The sequence below is a fragment of the Pseudorasbora parva genome, chromosome 23, assembly GCF_024679245.1.
Source record: "Pseudorasbora parva isolate DD20220531a chromosome 23, ASM2467924v1, whole genome shotgun sequence".
Classification (NCBI taxonomy): Eukaryota; Metazoa; Chordata; class Actinopteri; order Cypriniformes; family Gobionidae; genus Pseudorasbora; species Pseudorasbora parva.
Genome location: NC_090194.1, coordinates 34,550,426 through 34,575,306, shown reverse-complemented (window position 1 = coordinate 34,575,306; position 24,881 = coordinate 34,550,426). Strand labels below are relative to the sequence as shown.

Below are 24,881 nucleotides of genomic sequence, written 5' to 3'. Positions count from 1 at the left end.
TTAAAGCAAAAAAATACATTTTAAAACTCGTTCGTACCATTGCACTAATTTTTTGTATGCGAGAAAAAGCACAGATGTGTCTTTTACAGTGACACTGAATGAATGACACGCATGACTCCAGGCTCCTGTTTAAAGTCTTTCCGGAGTGCTCGCTCTGCGCATGCGTACAATTTAATCCTGCTCAGCTCCATCATGGCGGCGAGGGGCCATGTGCAAGACCCCAACGACAGAAGACTGCGACCCATTTACGGTAAGATTCGCATCGCACCGCAGGGCTTATAGAGACTCGACGGATCTGACCAGTGCTGTAGGACCGGCCCGTGCGTTTTCAAGCATATTAATGCGCTGCAGGAGCTGTGGAGAGCCGGTGAGGCCTGTGGAGCTCAAGCCGCGATGTCGGTTCCACTGCGGTGCCGGATGACAGTGCGTCCTTATGCGGTCATACTCTGAAGTTTCAATCGGTAGAAGAAACCCTGTTTATAGTGCATTTAAACCTATACATAATGTTTGAATGTCAAGAGACTACTGTTAATGTCATCTGATCAACCGGCTCATTACCTGTATGAAATGTCAAAGAGATTAACTGCCTCACTAGTAGCCATTTGTGCCTTAATAATTAATATGTTCTATAGGTTATGTGTATATAGTCCTAGACAGATGCTTTACATGCTTAATGATTTGTTAATGCTAATAATATATGTGAAATTACATTATAGATGCTTACAGATAAGCTTTATGTCTGAATTATCTGACATTGACCTGCTTATTGTATTCTAGAGATTATTTATAAGCTCTGTTTATATTATTATGAAGTAAGGCGTTTAATTTAGAAAATTCTCGTGAGTGCTGCAGGAATACCCTATATATGGCTTTAATTGCTTAGTCTCTTAAACTTAAATTGATCAGACTGTATAGCCTTGAGGAACACCTTGAGGACATTTGTGTTTTAACTATCAAAATTATGTAAATTTGACTGTATTTTACCATCACATATATGTATATTAATGCTCATGCATGTAGTAGACATTAATGTATTTGCATATTTTATGGCGCTTACTTTGCAGAGTAAATAAATTTCTATGCATCTTCTATTTAAAGTTGCATGGTTATTGATTGATCTGCCTTGCATAAATATTTTAGTTCATTCAATTATATTAATAAATAATATTGTATTAAAATACATTTTATATATGTTTTTATCATTTTATAAATTGATTTTCAAGTATACCGGTAGTTTCAGGTTCTGAGTTCAGACTGTAATGAGCCGGTTTTGAATGGAGTATTCATATCAATAACTTGCTATTGTTCTACTACCCTAGAGATGCTGCGCTGTGCATGTGAGGTTTATCACAATCAATGACCTTTATTCTGCTGCTTCGTGCAGTCTTGCCATCCTATTTTGTGAAATTGATCGCTATTGCGTGGGTGATTGATTAAAAATCTAACCAAATGCTATTTGGATGTATGAATGGACACACATGGAGCTGTTCTCTTGTAGAAAGTCCAAATCTACTGTCTGGCCTGGTTAATTTTGGCATCCAGCTGTCATACGACATGGTCCTGTGTTTTTAGCAGAGAGGCTCATGGGAAGGGAAGGGAGGGGGATCCCGCATCGAGCAGCCGGTGAGAGAACGTTCTCACAGTCAGGGGTCTGTCTGATCCGTGCATGTTTTGAGTGATGCAGTGCCGCATGTCTGCAGGCGTTCGGTCCTGATCACTGATGCTCTTATACCATCACTTGTGGTTTAGCATCATTGAATGTGCAATTTACCTGTAATAGCCATTCTAAAGCTGTCAAATTTTAAATTACAGTAACATTTTATCCACTTAGACTTGGTGCTGGTGACCCAGTGAATAAAAATATTCATGATTCTGAAGCTGAAAACACGATTTTGACGAATGCTTGCACTCAGTCACTGACTAGATATATTTAAAATAATGTTACGTTCACAGAAAGTACCACTTTTTCATGGTAACGAGACATTAGGCATTATCAGGATGCACAAATATTCCCCCATTGCATTATTATTTATTATTCATTATATTATATAGATTATATGTAGTAGTGTAATGTAGTTCTGACGCTAAAACTTTTTAGTTTTTATTTAGGGTGAAATACACACAATACAGATCCACGATACATATTGTTGCAATTTTGTATTGCGATATACTGTTACACCCCGTGTCTTTTAACACACACTTGAATGATGGAAACGCATGGTAGTAATTGTCAGAGATGTTGGAAATGTCCACACTGCTGCTGTTGAATTGTAATTGTTGTAATTTCTCTTCTAGATTACCTGGACAATGGCAATAACAAGATGGCAATCCAGCAGGCTGACAAACTGCTTAAGAAGCACAAAGATCTTCACTGTGCAAAGGTGTGTACGTTATTTATTTTTTACCAAATAGCAATTCTTAATGCGGGTTGTGCACAACTAACTATGTGCACAGCAACTCTGTATGCTGTTAAACAGGTCGCATCACTTTCGGTTCGGGTCTTTTGTATGTTCTTGTATGTCCATTGATGATATACGGCTGTCCAGTGATATCCAGTTCATACTGCTGTAATAATCACACTGAGTCGTACTGTGATTTCCCTTTTATTTTGATTAATTGCGCAGCCCAATCAAATACAGTTAATTCTGGTAAGCACAGGCTGCCATTGGTTCCAGTGTCCATGTCTCTTAAATATATTTAGGGCCCAATGAATTCTGTTTTTATTTTTTTCCTTGCTTTTAACTTTTGGGGACTCCATTTTCAATGGTAAAAATTAAAGTCTAGTAATCAAAAAAGCATGTCTAATTATTTGAAATCATGAAACCTATTCAGTTTAGGAACAAAGTTGAATAAAAATGACATTTTAGTGCCCTATAAAATATTTTATTTATCAAGTTCTATGTTTTTCTGTTTTAAGTTTTCTAGATTACATTTTAATAGCTTAATTAAATTTTGTCTAATTAATTATATCCATAAAAACAACAAAATGTATTATTTAAATGTTTTCTCAAATTCTGTGTTGTGTATTGTTTTTTTCTGGCAATCAAATGAAGGCATAAAACATTAATTTATTAGCTCTCTTAATTTTTGCCTTGTGGAAATCATGAGGTCCTACTAATTGTCACAAAACATCAGCAGAACTGATGGATTAACGCTGCACTGCACATGACGCTGGGGATAGTGGTCGACACAAAAAGCGTTGTTGTTGAAGAAGAAAAAAACATGAATATGACCATCTTGATTGATAAATTAGCTCTGGATGCATTTATTTGCAGGTCTTGAAGGCGATTGGTCTGCAGCGCACCGGCAAACAGGATGAAGCCTTCACGCTGGCACAGGAAGTGGCCGTTCTCGAACCAACAGATGACAACTCTCTGCAGGCACTGACTATCCTCTACAGAGAAATGCACCGGCGTGAGTGTTGAACACAGACACACAACTGAAATACTGCAGCAGAATCTCAGGCAATCCGAAAAAAGCTTATTCACATTGACTAATACCATGAAACTTGTGTTTGCCGTTATTGTTTCTGTAGCCGAATTAGTGACCAAGCTTTATGAAGCCGCAGTCCGGAAAGTTCCAGCGAGCGAGGAGTACCACTCTCACCTCTTCATGGCCTACGCTCGGGTCGGAGAGTACAAGAAAATGCAACAGGTTCTGTTTGTGTTCATTCTGGTGTCATCAATCATTACATCCTGTTTATAATATTAAGTAGGGCTGCTTAACTTTGGGGGTGGCAAAATCTAAATAGAATACATATATATTTTTATATTATTTTATATTATTTTTATTATTACTACAACAAAAGAAAATATAAAAGTTCACTGTAAAATAAAATAAAAAACATTTTTTTTTATAGCATTTATAGTAGGGCTGTTTAACGATTAATCACATTTAAAATAAAAGTTTGTGTTTGCTACTCGTTTTCAACTTTCCTACATTTAGATATGTGGGCAAATGCATTTTTGTCTCTGCATGCATCATTTTAGTTTGGCAGGGTCGCCGCTAGCTTAGTTTAGCATAATGAATGCAATCCTATGTTGCCAGCTAGCATGTCCTCACAAGTAAGTCTCAAGTCTTTGCCCTCGAGTCCTGAGTCAAGTCGAGTGCTACATATATCGGCTACTTGTAGTCGATTGTTTGGTTTATTTAAAATATTTAATTATTTTGTTTTGCTATACTTTTCATGCCAAATTGCCATGCCCCCCCATAGTGCCTCTCCTCCCTGTTTCCTCTCCATCTCTGTACATCTCTGCTGGTCGCATTGTTTGTAAAAATGTATTTGTCTATTTATGTCTACGAACTACCATTACGTGCATTTATAACGTCGCATCACATACCTGCACGTTGAATGCGATTTTTCTTCAACGAGGGGGAGAAGGAAGTGGAATGTATGACGACGAATGACTACAGCACTTGTATCGTTGCACTAATGGCTATTAGCTATGAGAAGACAGTGTCAGTCAATGTATTCGCACAAATCAGCAACCATAAATGTAAAGAAACGAAGTTGCTTGTCATATTTTCCTAACAAGCAACCACATTTTTTAAAATAAGGCAAAAAAACGCGACCCCGCAACTCGAGATTTTTTTTACACCACTTAAAAGAAGCCCAAAGTCGCGTGTTCTTCTCGAACTTGGCCACTATGGATGCTGTCGAATCAAACCAACGTGGGACTACAGTGATTGAATGTCGTGCAGGCAGCGCGCATTCTCTCTGCATCATACAGGTGATGCAGATACACTGAGAGCAGTGCGGCCGTGTGAACATTTTTCCCCAGGTTTTCATGGGAAGTAGCAAGTCAGAAGTCCAAGTGAAGTCACGAGTCATTGATGTTAAAGTCAGAGTCAAATTGCAAGTCTTTGTACATTTTGTCAAGTCGAGTCTTAAGTCATCAAATTCATGACGCGAGTCTGACTCGAGTCCAAATCACATGACTTGAGTCCACACAAAAATGCATTTGCCCACATATCTAAATCTAGGAAAGAAGTTGAATAAGCCCTATTTCTAAAAAACGGTGGAGTGTTCCTTTAATATGTGTGTGTGTGTCGAGTATAATTATGTATATTTGAATACACGCACATACATGTATATATTTTATAAATTATTATAATATATATAAAATTGTCCTAAATATACACGTGCATTACACACACACACGTGTATATATATATATATATATATATATATATATATATATATATATATATATATATATATATATAATTATTATTATGTAAACAAACTTTTATTTTGGATATGCACTATTTTATATTTTAGTCTATATATTAAGTATTTTTTTGGCATAAAACAGCAAGGACCTCACCTTCAAGTTGTTCCAAACCTGTGAATTTCTTTCTTTTGCTTATCACAAAAGACAATATTTTGAAGAATATGAGTAACCAAGCATTTGATGGACTGCATTGACTTACATTAACTGGTTACCCATATTCTTCAAAATATCTTCTTTTGTGTTCAGCAATTCAGACAGGTCTGGAACAACTTGAAGGTGAGTAAATGGAGACAGAATTTCCATTTTGGAACAAACTATCCCTTTAAAGCTTCTCTTTTATTAGCAATTGCTGCTTTATAAGTGCATTACACTTTTGGGAAGATGCATGTTATACGCTCTTCAAACTCAAATCAGATGCAGAGATGGAGTTTGTGTGGAGTAGCGTTTCCTGGAACCGTCTCAGCAAACACCAGATAATGAGTTGTGTGCTTGTGTGTAAATGAACACAGACGGGTTTTATGCTTCACACATGCATATTCAGCACATAATTAAACAGTTTAAAAATGAGATTTAAATTAATCATAAACCATCAAAATCATTGTTTATGTTGAAAGACTTTTCTGTCTCCACACTTCTGACAGGCTGGAATGGCGCTGTATAAAATTGTCCCCAAAAACCCATATTACTTCTGGTCGGTTATGAGCTTGGTGATGCAGGTATGATTTTTCTCACTTGCATAAACAATACATCCCAGCAAGAATATGCAGGTTCAAAAGTCATCAAATAGACGGCTAAAACAACCCTGATGTGCTGTCAGTGAAAATTGAATAGACATCTAACCATATCCCAAGTATAGACTAGTCAGCTGGAACATGGACATGTCAAAGAAATTAAACCAGAAGCCTTTTAATCACTGTTGACTTTGCTTACATGATGGACTATCAAGTTATTTTGCCAAAAACGACATATAACCAAATTCAAGGTTATTTTGGCTTACTCATACCTGGACTATATCGGGTCTATAGTTAACGGAGATGGTGAAATTACGCCTATTGCTTGCTGGGATGTCATTGATGTACAAAATTGCCTTTCCAATGTCCATCAGTACATTTCTCCATCATCAGCCATGTCATGTGTGTTTCAGGCCATCTCGGCACAAGATGAAAAGCTCTCTCATACCATGTTCCTGCCGTTAGCTGAGCGAATGGTGGAGAAAATGGTTAAGGAGGAGAAAATAGAAGCAGAAGCTGAGGTAGGGCGTGTTATCGATAATCTGTTTCTGTTTATTGCAGCCTTATAAAGTTTATGACGCATTTTCCATGGGCTGTTCCAGGTCCAGCTGTACTTCATGATCTTGGAGCGTTTGGGGAAATATGTGGAGGCGCTGGAGGTGGTTCAGGGGCCACTCGGAGGTGAGGAGGAACAAAGTGTTCTTCAAAGGAATATTCTGGGTTATTTCCAGATGAATGTCTTCATGTTGTTTGTGTAATAGTTCACCTCTCTTTTTGGTATAGAAAAACCTGCATTGTACATTATAAGGTTGAAATTATTATTTTTATATGTACTACGATTCAAGTCTGGGGAAAAGGGCTGTTAAACAATTAATCGTGATTTATCGTGATAGCTGTGAACTTTGTTGACAGTAATATTTTTTAACATGATAAATGTCTTCACGGTCATTCTTAGCAATTTAATGTAATTTTTGCTGAATAAAGGGCTGTTAAATGATTAATTGCATCCAAAATAAAAGTTTTTGTTTACATAATTTATGCATGTGCTATGTTTAATTGTTATTTATATATAAATACACACGTGTATATTTAAGAGAAAAAGTATATACATGCAACTATTTCTTAAATATATGCATGTATGCGCACACGTATTATGTAAACATAAACTTTTGAACTTTTGTTTTGGATGCAATTAATCACAATTAATCGTTTAACAGCAAATATGACATAAAATTAATAAGTGACATTTATCATATTACAAAAATATTGCAGTCAACAAGGCTCACAAGGATCCTTTTTTGGGGGCCACCACAAATCAATAAATAAAAGAAAAATTGTTAGTTTTCATTGTTTGAACTAAGCAACCTTAAAGATATAGTTCACCCAAAAATGTAAATTTTCATGTTGTTCCAAACCTGTATGAATTTCTTTGTTCTGCTGAACACAAATTAAGATATTTTGAAAAAAGTTTGTAACCAGGCTGCTTTGGGACACCATTGACTTCCAGAGTAGAAAAATAAATACTTGGAACAGTTCTGGGGCACCGTTGACTTCCAGTTTCCCCCATTCTTCATCTTCCTCTGTGTTCAACAGGTTCAATCAATCAATCAACTTTATTTATATCGCGCTTTTACAAACAATGATTGTGTCAAAGCAGCTTCACAGTGTCAAACAGGATAATATTGCAACAAAATTAGATTTGGCTGTACAGTCGTACTGGAGAAAACAGTGATGTTATCTGCTTAGTTTAATTGATCATATAGCGACAATGTTGGCATATCAGTATTATAGTTTATAGAATTAAATAACCTAATTCATAAATTTTATTTGTATAATTAGTTGAATAACTTTAATCATAAATTTTAGTGTCCCCAACTGAGCAAGCCAAGCCAAAGGCGACAGTGGCGAGGAACCAAAACTCCTTCAGGGCATGATGGAGAAAAATAAACCTTGGGAGAAACCAGACTCAGTCGGGGTGCCAGTTCTCCTCTGGCCCATTAACACACCGTGTAAGATTATTATTCTGGCAACCTTACAGGTCAGAAATCATATTAGATTGGAATATACAAAATTTCAGGGTATCCCGGAAGAGACGGGTTTATTTAGGATGGGGCGTCGATTACACAAGAGTATGAATACATGAAAGATCGGAGTTATTGCGCCTGAGACGGGTTTTTTGAGCATGACGTGCCGGTGAGGCAAATTCAGAGGAGACACCAATGGACACGGTCCATACAGGTTTGGAACAACATAAGGGTGAGAAAATGACGACAGAATGTTCATGTTTGAGTGAACTATGCCTTTAATAAATAAGATTGACACCAAATTTCAGATAGTAGTGAAATTTCACAAATCTCGATTCCAATAAGTTCAGATATCAGTCAATTGGGGCTTTCGCACCAGAGGAAATTTTTCATAGTTCCTAGAACTGATTGCAGAAGTACCCGCTTTTTGGCCTGTTCGCACAGCAGAAACACAGCAGTTTTAGTTCTAGGAATGACTTTTGCGGGATCTAAATGAGCTCTTACTTCAGGATTGTTAAACATAGTAAACTAATGAAGGCAGAGAACGGGGGCGCTGTGTGCAACATAACAAATGTCCGCTACACTTCCAAAATAAGTCACAACAACAAGCGTGACTTCTGGGTTCTTATTGGTGGTGTGAATGCAACCAGGAAAATGGCCCTAGGGGAACATGTAGTTAATGGAGACGCCCAACTACCCGGTGTGAAAGCCCCTAATGGTATCTGTAATTGAATGATGTTTTGTGTTTGTGGAGAAACTAAACAATAAAATGAAGGGGGGAAAATCTTACAGACTCCAAAGATTTGCTTCTACGATTAACATTGATTTGAACATTTGTACTGCAAAGAATGCAAACCTTCCCTGCATATTTAAATGTCTCAGTCATTTGCATTGTGTTTTTCTCTCTCAGAGAAGCTGACCAGTGAATTGCAGAGCCGTGAGAACAAATGCATGATGCTGTATCGCCGTCTGGAGCGCTGGCCCGAGTGCAACGCGCTGTCCTCCAAGCTGCTCCTGAAAAAGTCAGTCCACTGCTGATTAGTTGTCTTTCTGTTCCTTAAACATAAATAGCTACGTCTGAGTGAGGTTGTTCTAGTTCAGCAATACATTTCCAGTGCTTAATAAGGTGTTAATCGGTAGATTTTGTTTCTCTCTGCAGCCCTGATGACTGGCAGTTCTACTTGCTATATTTTGACTCTTTGTTCCACCTCATTGATCAGAGCTGGACGCCTCCACAGGAAGGAGCTCAGTACGTAAAAAGTTAATTGCATGCAAATATTGAGCTGGTAAAGCTGGACATTGTGACATTTTGTCACTAGAAATGGAAGGTCAAGTACACTGCATTGTACACTGCCTGTTGGTGATACAGATATCCCATCTATATTGAGCACAGTATACATACTGCATACTTGAAAGTAGTGTGCCATTCTGAACATATCCTGTCTCATGTTCTCATGCATGCTGTGTTGTTTCTCTCTGTGTTGCAGTTCTGCAGAAGGGGAGGTGCACACCTCCGTAGCCCAGTCCGTCAGCTTCATGAAGGAGCGACTGGCCACAGAAGATGCAAAGGAGTCGAAGCATCTGAGAGGACCATACCTGGCCTGCCTGGAGCTCATCAGACGGCTCCGAGAGCGGAGCTGTCCTGAAGCACAAGAGCTAGGTACAGGGTGGGTCGGGACGGTTTACACGCAGCAGAGGCTGTATGTTTGCTGTGTGTTTCTGACGTGCTTTCCCACCCTGATGCAGGTGACCCTCTTGAGCTCATGTTCCAGTTCTTTGTGAAGTTTGGAGACAAGCCATGTTGCATTACTGACCTGAAGATCTTTCTGGATCTACTCGCACCTGACCAACATGTGCAGGTTAGTTGTCCTTGTTTATATTACATTGTGGGGACCAAATGTCCCCATAAGGATAGTAAAACCTGAGATCAGCTACATTGTACAATACAACTTTCAAAATTATTATAAATCATACAGGATGAGGTTTTTTTTGAGAAAGTTAAAATGCAGTATGTTTCCTGTGATGGGTAGGTTTTGTGTGTGTGTGTGTGTGTGTGTGTGTGTGTGTGTGTGTGTGTGTGTGTGTGTGTGTGTGTGTGTGTGTGTGTGTGTGTGTGTGGTGTGTGTGTGTGTGTGTGTGTGTGAGATGGGTAGGTGCAGGGGCAGTGTATGGGATAGAATGTACAGTTTGTACGGTATAAAAACCATTACATCTATGGAGAGTCCCCAGAAAGATAGTAAACCAGACGTGTGTGTGTATGCGTGTATATACAGTACCTTTCAAAAGTTTGGGGTCAATTTCGTTTTTCTTTTGCAACAAAAATTTTTTGTGCGCAAACTTTAAATTGTGTTTTGGGGGATGTGTGTGAATAATAAAGAATCCCAGCGGATCAGTTTTATTAAATGTAAGATAAATTAAATGGTATAATTTTAAGGCATCTTTTATTTTGGGGATGGAAAAACATAAATCACAATATTGTCTAATTTGATTTTATTAAACTTCAAAAGGCTATGATTTCATTAAATAAATGTGAGTGCTTCACATTTGAAAGCCTGAATGTGGCGCTGTTGTGCATTCTATAGGCCTGAGATTATTTCTCAATCGATGAATAGCACACACATTTATGCCAACCGATTGCTTATTAACTAATGCTGATCAATTATGACTTTTTTTTCAATATTGTTTATATGTTGTATATGGTTGTAAGCATGCATATTTCATCTCCCTCATCTGAATTTTAATGAAAATCCTGCAATAATAAAACATAGACATTTCAAAATAAGAGTCCCGGTGTATTTCGGGGCTTGTTTATAAGTCACACAGTGCGTCCAACTTCCACCCCAGTTGTTATTTGGTTACACAAACTGTATTAAATATACTTTTTAATTTAAAGTAAACTATTATAGCTTCTGACTGAGATGCCACATCACAGAAAAGAGACTAAGACATTACTTGACACACATTATTAAATGTATAGATTTTGCTATCATTAGTATTATTATAGTTAACAACTAAAACCATAACATTTTTGAAGCACTCCTTCAAAAAAAGCATCACGCCCTGCTATGAAGCAGCACAGCTGTTTGTAACATTTGATAATAATCATAAATGTTTCTTGAGCAGCAAATTATCGTATTAGGGTATATAAGGATCATGTAACAGTGAGTAATGATGCTGAAAATTCAACTTTGATCTCAGGAATAATATTTATTAAAATGATAAACAGTTTAAATTGTAGTAATATTTTCCAATGTTATTCTTTTATGTTAATGCAGCCTTGGTGAGCATATGAGACTGCTTTTCAAAAACATAAAAACATTTTAATGGCAGTGTATTTATATTCATCTTGAGTTTTACTGTCTTGCAACTGTCTCAGTTGGCATGTATGTATGTTGGTATACCCTCACATATATACATTTATCAAATATTTTCTTGAGTGTTTCTAACTGTCTTGTGACCGTCTCAGTTCATCAACAGGCTAATGGAGGCCGTGCCACTGATTGCTCCAGGAGAGGATGGTTACGCCCTCCCGGCAGACACACGGGCTCTGCAGAGACATCTGTGTGTAACGCAGCTCAGCCGCTGTCTGGGTCTACAGCATTCACCCAGCACCGAGGGCAAACTGAGCCTTATCAAAGAACTAAAGGCACATTACCGGCACGGCTTACAGTTCGGTAAGCAGATGACTAGGCAGGTTGGACTATTATAACTTCTTCCTTTATGAATGACATAATCTGTGATAATGTCAGCGTCTTATATTTTCCACGGCAAGCATTAGTCATATTTTCTTTTAAACATTTCATATTTTATATATTTGAATTGACCTATAATGTTGTGTTTTGCAGCAGTCTTACCATTTCCTGTTTTATTTCTGCTCTAGGGAAGTCCTGTTTAAAAACAGAGCTACAGTTCTCAGATATGTACTGTCTCATGGCGGCTCATGTCTATATAGACCTGTGGATTGAGACGGGTGCGTGTGCTCCTCATTTTCAGAATCAGTTTTGATTTAAAACCTTTCATGTTATTGATAAACAAGTGCCGTGTCTGTGTTGTAGGCGATCAGAACATGTTGTGGCAGTGTCTGGGGCTGTTAGAAGAAGGTCTTTCACATAGTTCCTCCAATGCTCAGTTCAAACTTCTGCTTTTGCTTCTGTACTGCCGTCTGGGGGCTTTTGAGCCGGTCGTAGATCTTTATTCCAGCCTGGATGCCAAACATGTCCAGCACGACACCATAGGGTAAGAACACAGCGACTACAGGGAACAAATATATCTTTTATTCATATGTAAAAAGATCAGTTCACTTTAAGATGAAAATTAGCCCATGATTTACTCGCCCTCAAGACATCCTAGGTGTGACGTATGACGTCTTTCTTTCTGATGAACACAATCAAATATCCTGATGTTTCCCAACTTTGTAATTACAGTGAACAAGTTTCAAGCTCAAAAAAGTGCATCCATCCATTATAAGTCCTCCACACGGCTCCGGTGGTTAATAAAGACCTTCTGAAGAAAATACATGCATTTGTGTGAGAAAAGTATCCATATTTAAAACTTTATAAAGTAAAATATGTAGTTTCCGCTAGACTGCCTTCCACATTTAGCATTGAAAAAGCGTAACTGACGCTACGATGGTATCGGATGAAGTGCAAGCGCTTTGAGCTGCAAGAGGCGTTACACTTTCTCTGCAAGTCAAATACTGAAGGCGGAAAAATCTCCATATTTAACACGCTACAAAGTAAAATATTTAGCTTCCGGCGGACCCCCTTCAGTATTTGACTTGCAGAGAAAGTGTAACGCCTCTTGCAGCTCAAAGCGCTTGCACTTCATCCGATACCATCGTAGCGTCAGTTATAGGAATAGGAATAGAAGTTTATTGTTATTACAAATGTACAAGTACACAGCAACGAAATATTGTTTGGAGTAAGCCCCCGGGCTGCAGCCAATTACGGCTTATGCTTTTTCTATGTTAAATGTGGAAGGCAGTCTAGCGGAAACTACATATTTTACTTTATAAAGTTTTAAATATGGATACTTTTCTTACACAAACGCATTGATTCGCTTCAGAAGGCTTTTATTAACCTCCTGGAGCCGTGTGGAGCACTTTTATAATGGATGGATGCACTTTTTGAGCTTCAAACTCAATGGACCCAGTCACTGACATTATAAATCTTGGTAACATCCAGATATTTTTTAAGATAACTCTGATTGTGTTCATCAGAAAGATGGAACTTGCATTCACTGAGGATGTCTTGAGGGTGAATAAATTATTGGCTAATTTTAAATTAAAACTAATATTTTAAACTAATCCTTTAATGAAAACATTAAATAATATATTAAATATATATGTTCTTAGTCTCATTGTGCACAATTCATCAGTGCACCTTTATTCTACATTTTCAGGAGCAGTTCTTAGGCAAGATTTTTGACATAATTGAATATATGAAATATATATATAATAAATTGAATTACACATTTTTTGAAAATATACAGAATTTGTATCCAATATAATATAAGAACTTTACAGATATTGAACTAATAATATCATACTTTACTTTTCATGATCAAATCCCAGTAGATAAAATAAAGTCTTGGAATTACATAACATTATTTTAGTACATCACATTACTCCTTTATTAAGTTAAATGGACTAGCATGCAGTTTGTTGTTGTTTTTGTCAAATATCACCCACGCTAAAGCTGTTCCTTTGGTTCTGTTTTTGTACAGGTATTTATTGACCCGTTATGCAGAGTCTTTAGGCCAGTTTGCTGCTGCTTCCCAGTCTTGTAACTTCTCCCTCAGGTTTTTTCACTCAAACCAGAAAGATGTGCGTTGTTGTTCTTTTTTAAAAAGGTTTTCATTTATGTACAGAATCAAAATGACCGTTCTGTCATCATTTACTCATGCTCCTGCTGCTGCCATGTGTTTGTTCCTGCAGACCTCAGAATACATTATTCAAGCATATAAGTATGGTGCTTTTGAGAAAATCCCAGAGTTCATCGCCTTCAGGAACCGACTCAATCACTCGCTGCACTTTGCCCAGGTGCGCACAGAGAGGATGCTGCTGGACCTCTTCCTGGAAGCCGACATGTTAGTCTCTCTATCTTTACCTGTCGTTTTTAGAAGTCACAAATGGGATTATTTTGAGTTCTTTAGGTTTCATTGTTTTTGTCATCTTTTCGTTGCACAGATCATCTCCTCTAGAAGAGAGTGTAAAATCAATGTCCCTATGTCCGGAAGAGGACGACATCCCATGGGACAACTTAAGGGATAACCGTGACCTGACTGTTCTCGTCAGCTGGAATCCTAAAGACCGGTACATTTAAAGAAAAGAAAAAATCTTTGAAGAAGACCTGTTGTGCTTTTTTACTTACATAAGTGTGTAATATTGCTGTTTCCCAAAGGCAGTTATTCTCTATATATCACTCTTTCTGTACTCCCTGAAACATCTCCATTGTAGTCTTGAGTTTCCTAATTTAAGTAATTTCTATCCAATGCATTAGCTAAATAAAGGGGTGGGGAATTTGTCCACAATTTGCCAGTCTGAAGCAAATGTTGAGAATCCTAAAAGATTCTTCTCATCCTAGATGAAAATCTGAAGTCTTTGATCACTAGATTGACATTCGATTAATGACGTTTGCTCTCTCTTTCTTACTCGCTCGCTCACTCACTCAGTCATTTCATTTGCTCCAAATGAATATTGTTGATATTACAGGGCTTAAATTGTGGCGTGTATTGTGCATAATTTTTGTAACTCCTGCAGATTTTGTGCTCTCGTCCAAAGTGCACAACAAAGCCGCATCTCAGCACTAAATTGAGTTAATTTTTGCTGCTTATTGCACTTAAAACAGTCAAATGCACTCATAATAATTTCAAAAAATGCTGGTCTTGGCGAGTATTCACGTAAACACAGTCAGTTTTGTTTTACGTGAATGTTGAACAGTTGAGAAAGGAAACACATATGTAACAGTATAATGGATCTCTGCGTCAGTTCTTAAAGTGACAGCAGCCTAACATAACATACGTAGCCAGCAGCCATATCACCCTGCAGCCCAAGACTGGTTTCCCACTGAAGCTAAGCAGGGCTGAGCCTGGTCAGTACCTGGATGGGAGACCAAATGGGAAAACCAGGAGCTGCTGGTAGAGGTGTTAGTGAGGCCAGCAGGGGGCGCTCACCCTGTGGTCTGTGTGGGTCCTAACACCCCAGTATAGTGATGGGGACACTGTACTGTCAAAGAGCACCGTCCTTCAGATGAGACGTTAAACCGAGGTCCCGACTCTCTGTGGTCGTTAAAAATCCCAGGATGTCCTTCGATAAAGAGTAGGGGTGTAACCCCGGCATCCTGGCCAAATTTGCCCATTGGCCTCTGTCCATCATGGCCTCCTAACAATCCCCATATCCTGATTGGCTTAATCACTCTGTCTCCTCTCCACCAATCAGCTGGTGTGCGGTGAGCGTTCTGGCGCAAAATGGCTGCCGTCGCATCATCCAGGTGGGTGCTGCACATTGGTGGTGGTTGAGGAGATTCCCCCCTTCTATATGTAAAGCGCTTTGGGTGTCTAGAAAAGCGCTATATAAATGTAATGAATTATTATTATTATACCTGCTGACATAATTTTCTCCAATTATGAGATAATTTTGAAAAAATCTATGTCAGTTTTTCCCAATGTCAAAATTGTGACCAGTGAAAATGCTGAGTGGCTTGAAAACCACAAGCCACAGTGTGCTGGTGAGCAAAAAAAGTTAATGTCAAGCTCTGATTATGATCAAATTTTTCACTGCACACGAAGTAAAGAAAGCACAGTCCTGGGACCAGTTACACCAGCTGTGTGTAAGTTACAACTTACCAGCCAAGTTTTGATGTAAATGGAAACTAACTTTTAACTTGCGCACTACTAAATATTTTTGCATTTCATCAATAAGCTTAGTTGAAGTGTAACTCTACTAGCTGAATATTTAGTAAATCTAAATCCTCTGATCAGGAGTAATGTTTGGAATAAATCGTACAGTGTGCACCCGCCATAGTGTGTTGAAATTTGCGGTTATGGTAAGGGGTGGGACGTTTCTCAAACATGATCAAAGTGAGGGTCCAGCCAGCCAATCAGAGCACATTGTGCTTTTCAGAAAAAGTGACTTTATAGAGACAGGATATAAACAGGGGTGCGTTTCCTAAAACGTTATCAACATAGTTTAATGAGTCAGTGTTTCCCGAAACCATCTTTCCAACGAACATTCGCAAACAGCATCGCAAACTTGTGTGGTTGCAACGACAAATCTCGACCTGCGGTTAGAAGCATAGTTTCTTGTTTGCATGACGTGGACTTATCCAGTATGATCTATCTTTTATTTCGAAGACACATGTAATTTATGTCTTATAGTTTGTCAAGAGATTTAAGCACCTGTTTTGAAGTATGTAGGAATAAGCTTATGATTGAATCTGGAAATAAAGCAAAATTACTGAGACAAATGAGAATTACTCCTCAGATACCATGTCCAGAATTTATAGCAAAAAAAATCTAGCATGAATTCGATCTCAAACGAATTAATTAAAAGCAGTTATTACTCCACCACCTGCGTGACATCATTAACTAAAATGGCTGAATGACAGATTTGCGACAATACGGTTTTGTGAAACGGTTGTGACTAGCTAGTTTTCTTCATCGATGCAACGTTAAGCAGTGAGTTATGTTGATCTGCGGGAAATGCAACCCAGGGCATTATTGACAGACTGGGAAGAGAGGAGTTGCAAGAATGGAGAATATGGGGGAAATAATGTTGTTGATTCATAATGTTCAAAACACAAAACATTTGAGACTTTGAAACAGGGCCTCTTCAAACATTCATCTGTTTCAATAATGGTAATGTTGATCACTAATTGTAGGCAGCTGAACGAGGAGCACAAGCAGCGCTCTCTAGAGGACGAGACCCTGTGGCTGAGGTTGCGGTCGCTTACTCTGCGGCTGATTGGCTGCATCTCCACGATGACCCACCCGCCCGCAACACGTAACTCTGAGAAGACGACTGAAAACGGAGTGGCAGCCAAACCTTCTTCTCTACTGTCACTGATCTCCCAGCTTGAAAACACGCTAAACCAGGCCACACAGTTCACGGAAAAACAGCCGCAGGTCAGAACCGTTAGAGACCGTTTGGCAGATGCAGTTAGCGTGTTTTTATCAGTTGATTCATTTCTGTTTGAGTCCAATTGTGCTGAGTAGCTCCTGATTGATATCAAAAAGCCAGAGATAAGACTATCAGCATCAAGTCTGGTCCAGTGTTTATTTAATATTGTAGTATTTATTAAAATTGACAATTTTTTAAATACTTTTTCCTTCAATTTGTTTTTGTAATTATGTATATTATTTTTTAATGTCTATTTAGCTTTCATTTATTTTTCTTCTGTAATTTCTTTCTTAGCAACTAACTGAAATAAGTTTAGAAATTAGGCAACATCTTCTAATTTTCATACATTTTCAGGGTTAAGATTTGTATCTAGTTATCAAAAGCTATATTATTTAATTATTCTTAACTGATTTTATTTAATATTTAGACTAAAGAAAATCTTTCTTAAAGGGATAGTTCAACCAAAAATGAAAATTGTCATTTACTCGGCCTCAAGCTGTTCCAACCCTGTATGAGTTTTTCTTCTGTTGAACTAAAAGAAGATATTTTGAAGAATGTTGATAACCAGACAGTTGATGATATCTATAGTAGGAAAAAATACTCTGGAAGTCAATGTGTACAGTCAACTTTCTAGTGAAGTCTGTCTAGGCCTACAAAAAATAAACACAATATTACAACTTGTATTTGCACAAAACAAAAGACTGTGACTGCACACACAAATTTAATCATGAAGGTGTAAATCTATCCTTTTAACATAAAATGGTCCCAATCATAACTCTTCATTTTTCCTTATGTCTGCTTTACTTGTTTCATGGTTGAGCATCATGCGTGCACATGACCTTGCTTAACTGATGATCGATACGTTTCATTCATTAAACTATTAACAATTAATCAATCGTCGATTAATCATTAGCATATAGCGTAGCTGTGCCCTGGAGTCAATCGTTTTATTTGTGGTGATACAAATAAATGAATGAAACATGACACTGTGACAATTTTTGGCTAGACAAAAAAAAGAGATTATGAACACGTACAAAAACAAGAGCCAACAAAATATTAGTAATGGAGTATGTTGTGGTTGATGTGAGCTTTTTGGTTTTCATATTACAATAAAGCCTTTTTGGTAAATAATTTTGTCGTAAATACCGTAACCAAGTTGCTCATTCGTCATATAAATATTAAAAAACTTTATTATTTCTCTCATTTTGATGGTTTAATCAAACTTGTTGGATTATTAAAAACAAATGTGAAATGTTCTGCTGTGCCAAGCTGAAAGTTGGCAAAGAACTTTTGTGAAGAGTATTGAGAAATGTGGTGTAGTGATTTCAGAAAGCTATCTTTAGTGTGCAGACGGGTCAGTGTTGATTTAGTTGAATCTGTATGTTGTTTGACAGCAGTACCCGTTTCTGGGTCCCGTGTCGTCTCGGCTGGCTCAGGCTCTGTCCAGCGGTTGCTGTCAGTGTCAGCTCTCCTTCCTACAGCTCCCGCTGCACCTCCAGGAACTCGAGACCGCCGGCCTTGGTACGTGTTACTTCACCTCCTTATGTACAGTTTGAGATTCAGCAGATATTTTATAAAGCGTCCATCTGCTTGGCAATCCTCTTTGATTTCCATGCCAGTTATTAGCACATTTATTTTGCTATAATAATGGATTATTTTTGTAATTTTCCTGGGGCCTATTGCACAAAACTAGGATCAGGGATTAAGCCGGGATGTCTTGATGTTCTTGTCATCTGTACGCAAAATTTAGTACACCGCTGTCGTGTAAACGTACCTTGAAGGCCCCCACACACCAAGAACTATAACGATAACGAAAGATCACTATATTAGCGGATAAAATGAGCCAGGATCACCAATATATCCTGGCTTAATCCCTTATCCTAGTTTTGTGCAATAGGCCCCTGGCCTGGATTTTTTTTATTTTTTATAATATAATGTTTAATTACTTTAAATCGTGTTATTTTTGTTGTGTATTGTTTTGTATTCTTATCATATTACATATTTTTAATGCTTTGATTTAATTTGACTGTAACGGTTGTATTACATTTAATACTATTATATTTCCAGATGAATCAACAGAGCTTCAGACACAAATATCAAATCTTCTCAAGTCTTTAGCAGTACAACTTCAAGGTATGGCATGGATTAAACTAGTTTTACTTAAATATTTTTCCACATTCGTATCTCATTTGTCACATTTTTAAAGTTAATTAGGAATTTGTTTTAGATCACTAAAATTAAATGATCTATGCTTCTGAAAATATTTATTTTCATGTATGCGGTTTTAAGGATGCGGTTTTATGTAACCGCATCCATATGGTCAAGAAAAGAAAAAAAGAATAAGCCTACTTTCACTATCCAATCAAATCCGGATGAAAAACATTATTACAAATGTTGAATGTATTGCAGATGTATTTTGTATGCTTTTCCAGATATGTTGGGAAAATGTAAAGGTGATCTATTAGAAGTTAAAGACGGTCAAATCAAGACACAACCCTTTTTACTGGAGAATCTAGTCTACTTTGTTGAAGTGAGTCTCACATTAAGATTTTAAGAGATTACACAGCTCTTTTAAAACAATACAAATAATTCATTCTGAACTCTTCGTTCCAGACCGTTTGTATTGTCATATGGGTGTCTAATTACTGTGGAAGCGTCCTCCGGCCCTTAAAGTCCAGTTTACAGAAGAAGAAGAAAAAGAAAAAAGAAGCCAGCGCTGTAACGGTAATGCTTTGATTTCCATTGAAGCTTTCTCCTGAGTCAATATTTATGAAGTGTAGGGTTGGAGGGAATGCGAGTCACTCTTGTTTATGTCTCCCACACAGCCGGCGGTGCTCTCGGCCTTCCAGGAGTTCAGCGGCAGCTTGCAGAGTCTCCTCAACCAGGCCCTGGAGCTCATCAAGAGCCAGGAGATCAGCCTGACGGCCCTGAAGCTGGGAGCCCTCAGTCTCCAGGGACAAACTCAGTCTGAGGTTAGTGAGGTCAGGGTTCCCACGGGGTCTTAAAAAGTCTTACATTTCAAAATCCCACTGTTGAAAAAATCCTAAGAAATGCATACTCGGACTAAAACAGATACAGTTCATGAATCCTTTGCACTAAAAGCATAAATATGGCACAATTTGAAAGCAGACACTTGGCAGTTTATTGTAAAGTCAAAATTATAATCATTTTTTATAATCAAAAATAGCTATAATAAGCTTCAAAGTTTTGTAAAGTTATTAGAAATGTATTCGTATGAAATATCTTTATGAAAATAAAATTGAAGTTGGTCTTGGAGAAATCTAGAAATGCACTACAGCTAAAGCCACTGTCTGACCATGGCATATTTCAAATCTGAAGATGAGAAGTCAAAAACTTCATTTTATTCAATGTTTTAAAAGATCATGTCTTGTGATTTTATTTTGAGATTTCTCTAAAATATCAACTGATGTTTATTGCCATGTCTTCTGAGCTTTCATTCAGTGTATTGCCTCTATTGTTTAGAGGTGCAAACTGCCCCATTCAGTTTGTCTCCCCAGCACACATTTACACTTCTGCGGACTGGTTATGGCTCTATCAGTGTGAATGCAATCTGAGAATTAGTTTTGCATGTTTGTGACCCCTGTTTTCCTGCTTTATTCAGGCGGAAGCGACCTTCACGAAGACGGCCATGGATAAGGTGCAGAACAGCTACCTGCGTTCGCTGCAGGAGATCGGGGAACTGTTGAAGAAGAGAGTAGACACATTGAAATCCCTCAAGATCTGAGCACTCCATCGATCCCTGACCCGCACGGCTCCATGCGACGGCGTCCTCGGTTCCCAACTCAGTCTGTGAACTCAGCTGGTCGAGATCTCCCTCTCTTCCCATTTATCCGTCTCATTACTCACGTACAGATACTGGCACACTGTAAAGTTGAACAACGGCTTCAGCACAAGCATCTACGGTGCTCCCAGCAGCACTTTTAAGTGGAAACATAACTTCATATCCCTAGCAAAACTACATAGGCAAATGAATAAGCAATTTTAGAAGTACTGCTATAAATTATTGTACATAGTGTGAAGATAAAGAATATCAACGAGAACTCCTTGGCGAATTAAAGTGAACTGCTTTGTCCTTTTTGTCGATGTCTTGCGTTATTGTCTCTCTCACTTCCCAGCCGTAGACCTCGCGAAACCCCTCCTGACGAGTCGTTATTCGCCCTACCGGTGCCACTCCGTATCGCAAGAAGCCAACTTCCAGACTGACACTGCGACGCGTTCACATAGCCGTTCGCTAAATAGCTAAATTCGTCCCGAGGATATTTTGCGCAAACTTTCGGTGAGGAGGCGCAAGTATTCGGATGCTTTGGGTGCTTCTATTATGATATTTCTTTGTATATTACAAATGACTTTACTTGAGCCACAAGCGTTCGAAATGTAGCTTTCCCGACGGTTCGGGACCGTCACCATATGGAAACAAATGCGTCAACGTAGCGTTGAGTGCTACTTGAAAGGCATGGTGAGGTTTGGGAAAGTGTGTGTATGTTTGTTTGGTGAAAAACATTTATTCAATCTTGTTTGAAATTAGTTTTATGCTTAAAGTGGCGGGTGAATGGTTTTGTCTTTGGTTGGGCCGAGTTGTTTACTTTGAACTCTAACACATTGTTGATTGCACTGATGATGTCCCTTCAATGATGAGGTTTTATTGTTGCATACCAAAAACGTCTAAATTAGCCTTGCGTTAACGTCGCACTAGAGACTGAGGTAGGTTTTTATACGACTGATTTGTTGATGTCTACCGGGAAGTGCAACTTGTTTACAATGTTTCCGAGCGCCATTATGAATCATGTTTATAGCGTGTGATATACGGTTTGCTGCACTCTACGAGCTTTCACTGCTTTATACCTGCTCGGGGAGGGGGGGAAGCTTTTCTCTTTTGTCAAGCTTTTTTTTTATTTTAATCCAACACGACGGGATACAGGACGAGTTGTGCAGCGAGCGGCTCTTCCATCGCTCCGGGACTGAAGGGCTCATTTCACGTCCTCGCCGTCACAAAGCACGAGGACGACGAGCGCTTCTTAACTGAGGAGGTCGTTTCCAGATGTCAAGAGGTGGTTGGAAGTGTGTCGGCTGATGAATCTTTTGTTAGGGAAATTGAGAAAATACAAACAAAAACACTGGAATGTGAAAAGGAGTTTCTGTTTTTTAAATAAAAAGTAAATGTTCCACATGCTTTGACTGCTTTTGATTTCTTGCACATGGAAGCCATAAAATACTCTCAAATAAACATGTTCATGGTGGATGACTTTCATTTTAGTCATGGAGCATTGTCTGTTTTTACCTCTTTAGCCAGCGAAAATAGCTCTAAATCCACAGAGCAACACTGTTTTGTTACCAAATTAATTTTGTTGCGTGTTAAAGCTACGCTATGTAATTGTTCCGTCCACTGGAGGGCGCCTATTCAAAACAAAGGCGTAGTTTGATGATGCCAGGTTTGAGTTCAGAATCTTGGGACATGTGGTCTTCACCTCACAGCCGGTGGAAATGAATCAGGCTAGGACTCTGGCAGGATTCATGTTCATGGATGCGCTGGAGCTATTTGAAGGAGCTCAGTCAATTGACGGGGGACAGTCGCCGGCGCCATTTCCGCTTTTCCTGTCATGAGTGTGAGGTAACAGCTCTGTTTATCATGTCAGATGCATTTAAGTGTGTTTAAAAGGATGTTCTGATGTTACTCCGTGCATTCTCTCAGCGGCTGCTGTAACTTGTTCACACTGCTAAGAGTAAAGCTTTTTTGCAGAATAACACTGGAAACAGAGAGTAACGCATATTTGACAGGCGACTCCCTCAGACTTCCTGGCTCATTGGTTAAAATAGCAATTTTCTCACAATTTACAAATAGTTGGAAACATTTGGGATATTTTAAGACCTCAACTGAACAAAATATGTAGCACTGGCCTGGTGGTTTTTGAATATTTTACTGCAAAAATCCTACATAGTGCACCTTTAACAGACACTGAGTTGCAAAGGCCACCACTGTTGGTGTTTTTATGAAATCGCGTCAATCGCCAGTTGGCTGGTGATATTTTCATGAATTCTAACAATGCAAAATTGTGAGAACAGGAACAAACAACGCTCAGGGTAGTGTTACAGCTTCACGAAAGTTTAAGCCTTGACAATTTAAACATTCAATTTCTATCTGCAAACATCCAAATTGACATACTTAATTATGCCTTAACTGGTAAATAAAACAAAGCATTCACTCTTAAAGTGACAGCAACCTAATATTCCTGTTGCTGTCTGTTTTATGTAAATCTAACAATAGAACAATTGCTCATTGTGCCTTGACCTGATATCTTTTAATCGCTCATTGCTCTTGACTGAAGCTTTTTTGTAACTTTAATAAGGATTATTCTACGTTTCATGGCAGGTAAAAAATATTTATATGGCCAGTCAGAGGTAGACAAAGGACACAACTCCATTACTAAAGTAAAAGTACTACTAATGGTCAAATATTACTCCATTACAAGGGAAAGTTATATTTTGTCAATGCATTATTTTATTATTGTATGAATGCACATTGTGCTATCATGGTGGTTTAAGCCAGTCAGTGATGCTCCATCCGACATGCTAGCATACAACTACCTTAAACTCATTTCAAAGCTTGTATAAAAGTTACAAAGCTGCAGTCACTTTAAGGCCGATTGTCTGGGTCCAATACACTGATACACATCCGACAAACTGTTCATGTTTCACTGAAGTCATAATCGAATGTGTTTATGTGAATAATGCCAAAACTGACATCTTGACATAATTTTGTGTATTGATCAGTGCTGCGTTTCCCAAAAGCATCGTAAGCCTAAGTTGATCGTAGAGACCATTGGTGACAATTGTCCTATGATCAACTTAAGCATACGATGCTTTTGGGAAACGCAGCCCTGTTTAATTGCAAAAAGACCTGAAAGAGAGCTCTATTAAGTACTAATGCTCTGGCGTCTGAGAGGCAGCTTTCTGTTTGCTCACAGAAGAGCGGACTGAACTGAGCTCTCTTTCGCATTTTAATGCTTTTTCAGATTCATCCATACGTCTCGTCTTCTCTTTCTCCCAGACGTTTACATTTTTGAATGTATTATGAGACCTGAATCAAGTCTATGCCAACTATCTTTAATCTTTCCAGAAAACTGAAACATACTTTCTAAGTATGGCCATGGGTGCACACACTGCGCCGAGGAACCGTCGTCTTCCATTTTTCTATAAACCGGTTAGTGTTCAGAAAATGCAGAGAAACTTCACATGACCCTATAAGAGTGATCACAGAAAAACTTGTTAAAAAACTTTTAAAGGAAAAAAAAAATCCTCTGACTTTCACTAGCAAGTTGCAACCAATTTGACTTTGAGAACCTTGATAGAAATGTAGTGGAGAAAAAAGTATTGTCAAGTGTATTGTTTCAAATGTAGTGAAGTTAAAGTCATAAGTTTCCAGAAAAAGTCAAGTAAAGTACAGATATTTAAAAAGTGCCCTTAATTTACTTGAGTACTGTACGTTAGTTCTTCCAGTAAATGTTCTCAAGTCACCAGCCATTGGCAGGTGTGGCAAATAGTTAGTTTTAGTCCCTGGTATTAAATATTACATTACATCAGGGTTTCCCAGACTGAGGTTTGTGAGTTTTATGAAAAGCTATTAATGAAATCATTAAACTGTAAGATTCAGATAATTAACAAAAAAGTACTCTCATCACTTCATAACATTAAGTTGAACCACTGGAGTCACATTAACTATTTTGACAATGTCTTTAATACCTTTCTGGGTATTATA

The 24,881-nt window shown here is 38.2% G+C and overlaps 1 protein-coding gene across 2 annotated transcripts; it reads left to right on the top strand.

Moving 5' to 3' along the window:
* Positions 1-30: 30 nt before the first annotated feature.
* Positions 31-22,291, top strand: naa25 (N-alpha-acetyltransferase 25, NatB auxiliary subunit). 2 transcript variants are annotated; one of them, XM_067433225.1, is made up of 24 exons: positions 31-250; positions 2,296-2,381; positions 3,276-3,414; positions 3,536-3,654; positions 5,876-5,950; positions 6,379-6,486; positions 6,568-6,646; positions 8,900-9,011; positions 9,149-9,238; positions 9,477-9,649; positions 9,736-9,848; positions 11,456-11,663; positions 11,870-11,959; positions 12,045-12,225; positions 13,714-13,813; positions 13,925-14,076; positions 14,177-14,302; positions 16,869-17,112; positions 18,505-18,628; positions 19,175-19,240; positions 19,540-19,637; positions 19,721-19,831; positions 19,933-20,079; positions 20,730-22,291. In XM_067433225.1, exons 1-24 carry the CDS (start codon positions 103-105, stop codon positions 20,850-20,852), a joined length of 3,012 nt encoding a protein of 1,003 aa, XP_067289326.1. In that variant the 5' UTR covers positions 31-102; the 3' UTR covers positions 20,853-22,291. The 2 variants fall into 2 exon arrangements, with proteins under 2 accessions (XP_067289326.1, XP_067289325.1); XM_067433224.1 differs by having other exon boundaries at positions 32-250; positions 18,502-18,628.
* The last annotated feature ends 2,590 nt before the right edge of the window (positions 22,292-24,881 follow it).

Coding starts and splice junctions, on each gene's coding strand:
- naa25 (XM_067433224.1), top strand. CDS start 103: ATGACACGCATGACTCCAGGCTCCTGTTTAAAGTCTTTCCGGAGTGCT. Junction 11,664..11,869: donor CCGGCACGGCTTACAGTTCG/GTAAGCAGATGA, acceptor TTTCTGCTCTAG/GGAAGTCCTGTTTAAAAACA. Junction 14,077..14,176: donor CTCTTCCTGGAAGCCGACAT/GTTAGTCTCTCT, acceptor TTCGTTGCACAG/ATCATCTCCTCTAGAAGAGA.